General features: G+C 36.0%; 1 protein-coding gene across 4 annotated transcripts; it reads right to left on the bottom strand.

Moving 5' to 3' along the window:
• Positions 1–3,405: 3,405 nt before the first annotated feature.
• On the bottom strand, positions 3,406–12,159 carry LOC122611098. Of its 4 annotated transcripts, XR_006325466.1 has the most exons (7): positions 10,191–12,159; positions 9,191–9,789; positions 8,745–8,966; positions 7,051–7,265; positions 5,706–5,754; positions 4,782–4,854; positions 3,897–4,407 (listed from the first exon to the last, which is right to left on the bottom strand). XR_006325466.1 is itself a non-coding variant. In XM_043784064.1 (6 exons), the coding sequence occupies exons 1-5, from the start codon at positions 11,797–11,799 to the stop codon at positions 5,751–5,753; spliced, it is 2,649 nt and encodes an 882-aa protein (XP_043639999.1). In that variant the 5' UTR covers positions 11,800–12,159; the 3' UTR covers positions 3,897–4,407; positions 5,706–5,750. The 4 variants fall into 4 exon arrangements, 3 of the variants coding, with proteins under 3 accessions (XP_043639998.1, XP_043639999.1, XP_043639997.1); XM_043784064.1 differs by lacking the exon at positions 4,782–4,854; XM_043784063.1 differs by lacking the exons at positions 3,897–4,407; positions 4,782–4,854; positions 5,706–5,754 and adding an exon at positions 3,406–3,481.
• Positions 12,160–12,163: the final 4 nt, after the last annotated feature.

The raw sequence follows: 12,163 nt of genomic DNA, 5'->3' as shown, positions 1-12,163 counted from the left end.
AATATAAGGATTTGTAAGGATGTTTGTATGGTTGCAGATAACATTATAAGATTTGAAAGATTTATAAGAATGTATAAGGATTTATAAGGATGTATAAAGATTTGTAAGGATATGATGTGGCAGCTCAAGGACACTTAATGTCGTTCTTAGCATTGGAGATAGCCTTAGTTTAATCCGTCGTACTGAAATCGGTGGGGACCTTGTGTTTTCTATTTTTTTTTATTTTTCTTTTTTAACGGCAAAGGCGAAATATTATTAAAAAAAATTCAACTATAGTACAACAAAATAGAAAAACTAAATCAAGTAATACAAGGTTTGTTGCACCAAATTTCCCAATCCAACTCCATTTTTCTAGCTCTAATTAAAATCCACAAGAACGTCATGTATCGATTTTTTTCAAAGATCATTGCAGCCGTAAAAAAAGTCATATTGTGAACTGCATCGTTTCTCGCTTTCCAAAGACTCCAAATAGCAATAAGAATAATTGCATTCAACATTTTCCTCCAATTTTTATTACCCGCATGAGAATGATGAATGGTATGTAAGTCATGGACGTGAAAAACATAAAGCGGGTTTACCTTACACCAAGACCCAATTAGCTCCCAGACCTTCATGGCAAAGGGACAAGCAGTGAGAATATGATTAATAGATTCATCGGCAAGATTGCATCTAACACATGACAAAGACTCGATCAAAACCCCTCTTATTGAGTTGAGTTAGAGTAGGGAGTCTGTCACGACTTGCCCTTCAATTTCTTTTCTTTTGGACCCAGTTATTCCATTGATAGTTGTGATGCATATTGTGGTCAAGTCGAACTTTAATTTTAGATCTGACACCATGAACGTATTTGCACATAGAACGGGCTCTAACTCGATGTTTCTTTGGGAAAATACAGCTCTGGCCTCTGGCTTTAAAGATTGATTTCCATATGCCTCTCATTTTCATGTTAACTGGTATTTCGTTATCCTCAGTTGGGTTTCCATGTAAAGCAACCACCACTCGTCTCCAAATTCTGTTCAGCTCATGTTTTAAACGCCACCACCACTTCAAGAGTAATGCAATATTGGCACCTTTCAAAAATCCCAAACCGAGGCCACCCAACTCTTTTGGTGTCACGACATCAGTCCAAGCAACCTAGCTAATAAATTTTCCGTCGTCTTTGCCTTGTGTTTTCTATTTAACCAAGTGTTCTTTTGTTAAAAAGTTTGTATAAACGGGATAATTTTCCGATGTTCAGGTTACAAAGTCCAAAATTTTTTTTAATAAGACGTGTGTGGCGTTGACTCGTTATACCCATAGCAATTTCCCAACCATTTCATGACAATCATAGACGTCATATTAGTATAACATTATAATAGGTTCTAAAGGTATCTTACTCGTCGACTTTTACTATGTAAAGTATCGTCCCAAAAAACCTCCTAATGTAAACCAAGTGTGTGTAAACGCGATCTAATGTGGGTATCAAAACCACTATCCGGTTTTCCAAAAGTTGTTTTGTATGTGTTTGGCCGGAAAATTCGTCGGGAAACTTCAAATGCAGATTATGGCTTCAATACTTCGAATTAGAACACGAACGTTTCACCAAAATACTCAGAATCACACCGTGAATAAACCCTCAGCAACAGGAATCGAACAAAAAGGTCGCCAGAAAAAATGGTGATTTGACGGAAAATTTGTCGGAAAACTTCAAATGCAGATTACGGCTTCAATACTTCGAATTAGAACACGAACGTTTCACCAAAATACTCATAATCACACCGTGAACAAACCCTCAGCAACAGAAATCGAATAAAAAGATCGCCGAAAAAATGGTGATTCGCCGGATCGAATAAAAAGCTCCCGCAACGCAAACATTTCCGATCAAACATTCCATGTCACATCACCAATCACTTCATAATCATCACCAGATCACTCACTCATAGTTTCTAGTTGTTAAGTTTTATAGTTGGTAAGGTTCATACGTGACCCAGTTAAACTTGCGTTTCATTTTCCGTTCAGATTTCCGATCATTATTGCTTAAATTCACTGTGTTTTATCTCTTAGTTTATGTTATTAAAGTTATTTGCAAGTTACGGTTTGTGATTTGGTTTAGTATAGCTCGAGTTACCATTTTAGAGTCTTGAAATTTTAGATTCGTGTAGCATGAAATATACACGTTAACTTTTCGTTTTGAAGGCATGGGTTGATTCGTTATTGTCATATTTAGTAGTGTGTTAAGTTTCGAAGCATTTGATTACCGTTTATTTTTTAAGATATAAGCTAGTTATTAGTTTCTCGCAAGATTTTCGATCCCGTTGACCTTTGATTGGAGAGGATTACAGCCTGTTTCTTTGGTTAGATATCTAGATTATGCTATAGTCAAGCTGTGTGTGAAGTTTCGTGGCAATTGGTTACCGTTTATTTTCAAGCGATGCAAGTTAGTTACGAGTTTTTTGTAAGGTTTTCAGGTTAATTTTCGGGTCAGTTGTGAAGGTTATAAGATTGTTACTTAGTTGCTATATATAGATTGGGGTCTAGAGAATACATGTGTGAAAACCGTTTGGTTGTAGATGAAAGCAGTTACTAGTTAGAAGCGATCAAAGTTGCCACTTTGATACAAAGTTTATGTTTTTCGCTATTTTCGGGTTAGTTTTTAGGATAATTGTTAAGGTAAAAACGTTGTTACAAAAAGTAGATTGATAGATTGGGTTACAAAGAATCCACATGTGGCAACGGATTCATTAGATCTCGTTTCGGTTATAAGTTATTCGATCTCAAAGTTGCTCCGCGAAAACATTTTCTACATGTTTCGTTGACTTGTAAAGTCAACTGGGGGTTACTTTTAAATTTCCATGATGCACTTCGATCACTCTTCTACTTAGTTTTATTATTAGATCTTTAATTTACAGGATACAGGATAACCAAACTTATTATATGCATTTGAACTTTTCCGGCAAATCACCATTTTTTCCGGCGACCTTTTTTTCAATTTCTGTTGCTGAGGGTTTGTTCACGGTATGATTTTGAGTATTTTGGTGAAACGTTCGTGTTCTAATTCGAAGTATTGAAGCCATTATCTGCATTTGAAGTTTTCCGGCGGACAAAACCGCTTAAATTTTTAAGTGGTATTCTTAATCCCCTAATTAAGAATATATTACACTGTTTATCATTAGATTAGGAGGTTTTTTGGGACGATACTTTACATAGTAAAAGTCGACGAGTAAGATACATTTAAAACCTATTAGCCCTAATTTTAATGATTTAATCCCAACGATAGACGTATCGATTTTACCCCGTCATAATTCATCTCCACTCCGAATCTAGACTCACATATCAAGGTATGTTCGTGTGAGCAGCAAAAGAAAAAAGTTACAGTCAAACGCATGCGGACGAAGAACGACCATGGATGCCTGTGACATCAGAGTTCTCCGGTGAGACTTTGGACAACGTTGAGCACGACGCCAAGTGGCCTGGGAGTCATACTGGGTGCGGCCTTAGCAACCTATAAGTTATCCAAATATATTTAAAACAAAGCTTTCAGAGTTTAAACCAGAATATCACAATGAAACAATGTATTAAACTAAATATGTTAACAAAAAGAGCAATACATACATCATTCCATCTTTATCCAAAAAAAAAGAGAAAATATCTTATATAGTTAAAACAAGTTCAAATGGATGTGTTGCAGTGTTCAAGCCATTTAAGCAGAGTTCTTAAGGTTTACATTGTTGTTTTTTACTAAAAAACTTCAGGCTGAAGTTCTGATTTTGATCATACAAGTCTTCTGATTTTGATTTTACCATATGTTCGACCAATTTCATGTAACGCTATTAAAAAACAAGAATCGGAAACATGCTAAATGGATCTTAAGAGAAATATAAGATAGAAATTCATTCAAGACATTATCTACAACTATGTGGTAAAACATTATGTATTTCAGAGGCTGAAAGGTCAAACATGCTTCAAAACATCCCTATACTGTGACTAAACAACAGAACAAAAATCGGAATATCTGAACCATGCAACATTAGAATCCAAATATCTGAAACTAGTGCTTTACACATACGGAACAAGTTAGATCTACACATCACCAACTAGACTACATTTTCCTTGAGACGCCAAAACTGCTGCGATAAAATAACGCTGTTATCTTTGAGTTTGTTCTGCACCAAGGCCTCCTACTGAACTAGCTGCTACATTACTTGGTTAACCGTTATCAGCCGGTGGTGGGACCCCCCATTTGCCTTCAGATTCCGTAGGCTCGAAAACATGGACAGCACCATCAGCCCTAATGCAAGTCAGGAAGCAACCAATATTTTTCCTACTTAAAACCTCCAAAGTAACTACCCAATATCGTTAAGGTATTGATGGTTATGTTGACGATGTTAACCTTGTCGTTTATGTTTGAGCAGCCTTCTCACCCCCGATCTGGTTAAAAAAACTAATTTCAGTTTCGAAAAGTGAAACAGGTGGATGCAAAATTGATGAGAAGTTAACCAAGAACCTTACTGAAGATCATTAACCTAAATTACCAAATATGAAACAGTTAATCACAAAGGCGGTGATGATAGCGATGATAGGTGCAGCAATTACTTTAGATATAAGCGTGGAAACTATAAATGACTTCAAATAAGCTACCAAAAAACAAAGGCTACACTGAAAATTTTGAAGCAAATAATGTATTACTAAGTGATACGAAGTTTGATTACTCACCGCCCCACATATGCCCATGTTGAAAAAGATACCATTATCGTTAGAAATGAGTAACCTATCCAACCTGTTACCGGGATGATCAATCTTACCGTACTAAAGATGCAGAATCTTGAATCTAAGCGGAATCATGGTTCCTATTAAGCAGCCTACGCATTGGTGCTACTGTAAAAATGATGAATCCAAAATCTCTTATGTTTCAAAAACACAGACTCTTACATGTCCAGGCATACCTTTGGCAATCCATTTCTACAGTGAATGGTTTTCATGCAAAATAGTATCATCCATCTTCATTTTTATTAGTCAAAGTTTTATTAATAAATGGTTTTCATGAAAAATAGTACCATCAAGGCTTTGAAGCAGGAGAGGGGAACATCCGGCTAAAAGAGTGACTAAGAAATGTTGTATAGAAAATGGGACATCTCGGTTGAAGGAAAGCAAAGGAGGCGGCTTCAACTGGTGAAACCAATTGTGAACCAACCCACTTAGTTTCTGAAGCTGTCAAAATCACCAGTTTCTGTACTACACTACTACTCAAATGTTAATTTTTGAGGTTTTCTAACGTGTTTTTTGAAATACTTCTGCTCTACCCAAATGTTAATTATTGGGTTTGCATGACATCACTACAGATATCTTAAGTGAATATGTGTTGCTTTATATATTGCTCGACATGAATGATTTCCAAAGGAGAGAGAAGCTTAGTGATAAATGTTGCAATATCTTGAAAGGGTAAACGTTATTATGCCACGTTTGAGGATCTGACAGTGCATTTGTACGTGAAAGAGAGAGAGAGAGAGAGAGAGAGAAGGGGGAGGGGGTGGGGGGGGGGGGGGTATTGATGTTCAAAGTTGATTTTGAAAATACATGATTCTCTAAAATCTGGTTATGTCATATGTGTCCCAAAAGAATGAAGATGGATTATATAGGATGCATGAATTTGACTAATACTAGTCAGTGGTTCTCCAACAGAAAATTTTTAACGTGTTTAAAAAATCAACTGAAACAACTCGATTGACCTTCAATCCTTGTGTTCTTAAAAGGCCAAATCAAACGACCTGTTTTCATCTGCATTCAAATAAGAATACCAAATCAAGCCGAAATGGGTTAGATTGTCAAGCCCAATGATTTCAACAGATTTTTTGCACATAGGGGAAAACCACCAAGACTAAGCAATGTATCCATTAGTAACATACTGACATACCCTGCACATGTCTCCAAAACCATTCTATCACAAATACCACTTCCTTTATAACCCAATTTACTTTAAAAAACATATTGATGCATTCCAAATTATAATTATGCCCTGCGTCAATGTATCCAATAGACAAGCAAGTTTCCATACCCAGATCACTGTAAGTAATGACTCCCCAAGTTATCATCAATTTATAACCTATATCAAAGATACTCAAAAAATCAGAATACCCACTCCAAAAACCCATAGCAATCCCAATTGCAGCCATTTGCATTAATCTGTTATTGCCATTTAGTCATTTACTAATACTAATATAACCACCTGATTCAACCCTTTACATCTAATCAAAAAATCTTCAGCAAAATGACTACTATACCAAACGTCAACAATTTCAAAACAGAACTACCTCTCTGCCAGCACAAATAAACTTCAAAAAAAAAAAAAAAAATCTGCACATGCCTATCCATAACATTCCTCTCCCAGACATATTGACCATTAACCTCCTAATGCCAAAACCAAACCAACCATATGCATATAATTATCCAATTTCAAAATTCTGATATAATTATTTACTCCATATATACAATAAATATCCAACATGAACACACAACTGCATATACTCGGGCTAAAGAATATAATCAACCAATAATCCACATGATACCTCAACCAAAAACAAACAAATAACAACTAATCCAACCAAAGACCCATAAGCCATAGCCCATCAACTGTTATCCAAAAACCTAAAAATAAGGACCAAGACACAAACAAGACCAGAAACAGAGAGCCATGATACAGACCCATATTTGACTGCCCATATCTGGTCCTTCCCAACTGAACCCCCCCGTTTTGCCATCTATATATAGAGGACCCTTATGACTTCCTACTCAAATATAGCACTCACACATATTACAGAACTGTAAAGCCAAAATCTTTATTTATTTCCAGACCAAGTGATAAAATCCTATGTTTGGAACTGTAAGAAGAAATATTAAAATCTAACTAATAGATTGAAGCTACAACAAAATTTCATAGAAAGATGGAACCCTACAAATTTTATCAACAGTGCAAAGATGAAACCCTACAAATTTTATCAACAGTGCAAACATTTCAGGTAATAGATGGGCTAAGAATATCCATAGCTACCAAGATACTCAAAGATGTATAGTTACCTCTTGTTGGGTTTCGTCAGTCCAAAAACACCTTTCATTAAGGAATCCACATCCACATTGCGGCCTTTCATAATTTTATCGTGGTACATCTGGCTCCCTATCTCAACAATGTTTTCTTCAGCCTCTTCTAGTGTTTGATCCACATCCAGTTTCAGTTCCCCTTTTCTAATAACTGTAACATTAAAACCACTAGCCTTTGCTTCCCTGTAGGTATCCTACAAGGTAACATGAGGATACAGTAAGGCTTCTTGGAGGAAAGATAGATGATTTTGCGCCAAGTCATCATAAAAACATTAATCGATATCTGAATTTCACATATCTATAAAGCAAGGCTGCCACCCCCAATTTAGGATTAGGTAACACCGATACGCAAACCCCACATCACATCTCTATATCTTTACTAATATATAACCCTCTCTTACACCACCACAACCAGCCTCCCGCCACCTCACTAACCAGCAGCCACCACTACCAAATATATACTTTTAATTTAAAACCTTAAATTATCTGTCAATGCTGCATCACACAGGTTCAATTCTTTTTCTAGGAAGGCAAAGCTTTATTCGCATGCCAAAAAGGCCACCAAAATAAATATACAGAACTGGAGGCTCCAAGTAGGAGCACTCAAGAAGATCAAAGTTACAGTAAGCAGTTTCCTCGGGTCTGTAGTCCAACTCCAATCACACAGGCACTATTCTAGTTTCACTTAATTGAAATTTTTTTCCAAGTTAGGTATCACATTATAATAAATACATTTCCTTTTCTGAAAAGTTTTTAAGTAACTTATTATTTCCCATTGTCATCATTACAAAACTCTATGTATTTCTCTGGATTGAGTATACTTCCCTCAACGTAACATCATTGAAGATTCTTCTTGGACATTTGACTAAATGTAGAACCCCTACCAAAAATAGATGCCTACTAAACAGTGTAATAATCATGGCATAAAGGAAGGACGGAATATACTTTTTGACTTCTATGTCAAATGTATGATTTCCTGTGTCCAACTGATCAGAAACGTGCAAAGTAATTAGAAGATAGACAAATTATCAACTGAACTCAAGCATTGACCTTGTAGATTAAAATATACCATTATATGTTAGCTTTGAGAAAGAAATTCATAGCCTTGACCCGAATAGGACTACATGCTTAAATAAGCAGTTACATATATTGCCTTAGGACATTCTGAAACCAAATAGAGCTAAAGAATGTGAGTTTAATGACATAATACAAGTGTCCAATTTCCATAGTTTATACACAGTGTAAAAATACTAGATGTATTTACAACAAAATGATGCATAACTAATGAGTAATGAGTACCTCATAGGGATTATGTTACACATGTTACCATATAAGAGTCGTTCATGTAAATATGTTACCAGTAATGGAAACAATAAAAAACATATTGTAAAGGTGAGCCCTAATTTAACATCCAAGAGAACCAAGTAGTTGTTTACCCAATTTTAGTTTTAATTTAAGAATAGAATACGTAAGTTCATCTTGTATCCATCTATTCTATAGTAAATTCGGTCCTTTATCTGAAAGACATTTTGTGAAAGTGACTTTTTGGCATGAAGGAATTAAAGATGAAGGTTCTCTTCTCATTTATAGAATCCTCATATTAAAATCTAGGATGCACACAAAAAACTAAATGATTGGCTATTAGTAAAGAAACAACTACTTTGATTGCTAACCTTTGGAGCTTGTGGTACTACAAAGGCATTGCCATTTCCAAGCATTTCTAGGTGGGACTGAATAATATAGCAAAGATTCTTGCAGTCACCAGCATCCTCAAAAGCAATAATATGATGTGGTTTTGGATCAAGTTCAAGGTCCGATGCCATCTCCAATGAATAGAACCCTATTCTCTCCTCTCCATCTTGATCTCCATCTCCAGTAATATATAATTCAATACACTGCAAAAATTTAAAAGCATATGGGTCTTATGGCACAACATAGAAATTTTGGTATTACTCTTTTTTGCACTTCTGCAAGAACAAAAATTTACTAGAAACATAAAACATAGCCTGGCCATTTTGAAAAGTCAATAACTTAGTGTCAGAGTGTATAACTACTTTTTTCTTAGCTGGAGGAAGGATTAATGACCTACATTTATTTGGGCATCAGAAGGGATATTTACCAGTAAAAATGGAAGGTCGAGCCACCAATAATAATCTATTTCCTCCTCGTCATCGTACTCACTATACTTGCTCACAACAGCTTGGGGTCCAAATAATTCCATTTCCTTCTTCAACCTATTTATTTTCTCCGTGATGAATATTTTCCCTTTATCAGGAACCTTATTCATTATAGCAGCAGCATCTTGTATTTCTTTCTCGGTAATCCATCTTTCCAAGTCCTTTCCAATATCCTTCATAACAGCTTTGGTTTCTGGATCACTCTCAGCATTATAAGAATCTATAAATCCACGAGACCATTTCTTTGTATGCAGCCAAAACTCTTTCCCCGATTTCTTTCCAGCTTTAATAGACCCATCACTCCCTTCTATCACGGTTTTTGAACTATTCAAATTCTTACTTTCAGCTTTTTCATTGGTATTTTGAAGCAAGTCTTGTGGATCCCTCTTTACAAGATCTGAAAGCCCCAAGGTTTCAGCAAATAGTGTTTTCCTTTGATCTAAATAATCATCAAATGACTGTTGGCTCATTGCTGTAGCTGGTGGGGGCCCCTTCCATCGAGGTATGATCTTCTCCGGAGGATCATACAAGCTAATCCCATCTAAAGAAGGTGCCATAAGTATGTTTAGAAAGCTAATTGCTAATCGAACTATTAAATGATATGCATTATTTTCTCTAACATTTTGCAGAAAAAGAAACAGACACTGTTGTACATAAAGATTAATGAACTTGCTTTTTAAAATGAAGTTTTTATAGAAAAGACGGACTTGATAGATCTGTTAAAGCTTTAAAAAGTACTGCTCAAATAATTAGAGTTGTTCAACACTTGTAAAACCCTTATAAAACTGAGACAGAAGATCAGTTCAATCAACTTCTAGGTTCCCACAATGCATCTGTAAGTGGAACTGAGGAGATATAATAGACAGAAATGCGTGTATAATCTTGATGCACCAAAAGGGTATGTTATATAAAGGCTCTCTTATATAATATAAAATAAATTACCTGCTCCGTAATCAAGGTTTTCGATATTTGAATGAACATATTCATGAAGTTCATGTAGTTTCTCATTTTCTTTCTCAACTTTCTTCTCGAGACCTTTGAAAAACAAGGCCTTATCTTCTGCATCCATAAGATAGAAGGGTTCTCTACCCATCAGCTCATTCTCTCGTACTTGGAACACAATTTCTCTAAGCTTCTCATCTTTCATCCATTCAAATTCGCTTTCAATGTTATCACGTTCAAGCATCTTCAGCTCCGAGACCATCTTTACATCTGATTCCACTTTCTCTTTAGCTAACATGTAATTGTCTCTAAATCCACCTCTAATCTTTTCAACTATTGGCTCAAACTCATGAAAGTTATCCTCCATCCACTTTTCACGATTTGATCTTCCTAATTCCCCAGCTTTTGAAGTACTACCTTCAGATGGCATTTCTTTATCATGTTTAGCATTAGTGTTGTTGATCAAAACATTTCCATTCATCCCCATATTGGTATTTTTTGAAGACTTATTGACAGAAAAGTCAAACATATCATCATTACTAGCCGTTTGATGAAAGTTTGTAATTTGGGGTTCTTGGGTTTTCTCTTTGTTGTCAAGTTTTTTCTTGATAAGATATTCTCTTGCTTCCTGAACAGAGCTAATAATCCTTGATTTTTTCTCAGAACCTATTAAGATTGACGCTTTGTCTTCCAAACCTTGTGCAACATTTTGCGCAATGTTTGGGACATCGGGCCTTGAAACATCATCGGAATCTTGACTATTTAAAAGGATTGGGACATGAGCTGCTTGTACAGATGTGGGTTGAAGACGGTTGAATTCCTTTTCCATAGGTTTGGTTTGGCTATCTTCCCCATTAGCATGTAATTTTTCAACATCTCGTGCGTGTCTAGCCATTATTCTAATATGTTGAATTTTGTTGTCAAAATCCGTAGAAGAATTATGATTGAATGAGTTTGCAGTGACAATGGTATTCATAAGGTGTTGTTTGTCCAGTTGGGGCTTAACCATATCCATATTGGGGGGGAGGTTAGAATGTTGTTGGACTACGACTACCTGTTTCGCCTTGCGAGCTTTAATTTTTCTTGACAACATTTGGTTGTCCAGACTAGAAGAAGAAGAATGCTGCTGGTGTTGTTGTTGTTGTTGCTTATCGAATGTAAAAACGGTCTTGAAAGAGAAAATCACAAGAAAAACAAAAAGTACATAAATTTGTTTGGGAAAAGGGTTTCGGTTAGTAAGTGCCCAGGTCTGCAGTTGACTCCATGATAAAACAAGACTTTTATGAGTACTAGCACTAGTGTGGTTGGGAGGTGGTGGTTTCAAAGCAACATCATTGTCAACAATGATACGAGGAGGAGGAGGATAAAAAACAGGTGGTTGCTGTTCAAAGACAAGGAGCTTTTTCCTCAGATGATTTGTCCTTTTTGTGGGGGTGGTGTTGTTGAAAAAGGGGGGCAATTTTTTAAGGGCAGAAACTCTGAAACTCCTTGGAGGAAAAGGAGAAATGAACAAGATTGATTGTGGGCTTCCATACAGCAACACCACCAAGGGGCTCTTTATGGAATTGGGAAGAGGAGGAGGCAATTTATTAGATTTTAATATCTCCATCAACACTTCTCTACTCCTACTACTACTGAGTTAATACATAAAATTAAAAAACTTTTTATGAAACTGTGTATATATAGGGGTTGTCTATACATATATAAAGATACAGATATACATATAAATTAAACAATGAAGGGAAAGAGCCTGTATTGTGGATTGACTGCTGGGAATTGAGCAACTCTTCACAACCATCAGTCCGTCACCCACCACCAACATCCGCCGCCGGCTATCGATATACAAGGTTCCTTGTGTGTGTGTGTATATGAACAGTAACAAGTTTACACGTGGGGCTATGGTGATATTTGGAAGGTTTATCTTCTTAGTCTTTTTGGGAAAATATTATATACTTCACTGCCCCTCACATTTC

Source organism: Erigeron canadensis, chromosome 8 (genome assembly GCF_010389155.1).
Source record: "Erigeron canadensis isolate Cc75 chromosome 8, C_canadensis_v1, whole genome shotgun sequence".
In the NCBI taxonomy this organism is placed as follows: Eukaryota; Viridiplantae; Streptophyta; class Magnoliopsida; order Asterales; family Asteraceae; genus Erigeron; species Erigeron canadensis.
This window is presented reverse-complemented; position numbering and strand designations above follow the sequence as displayed.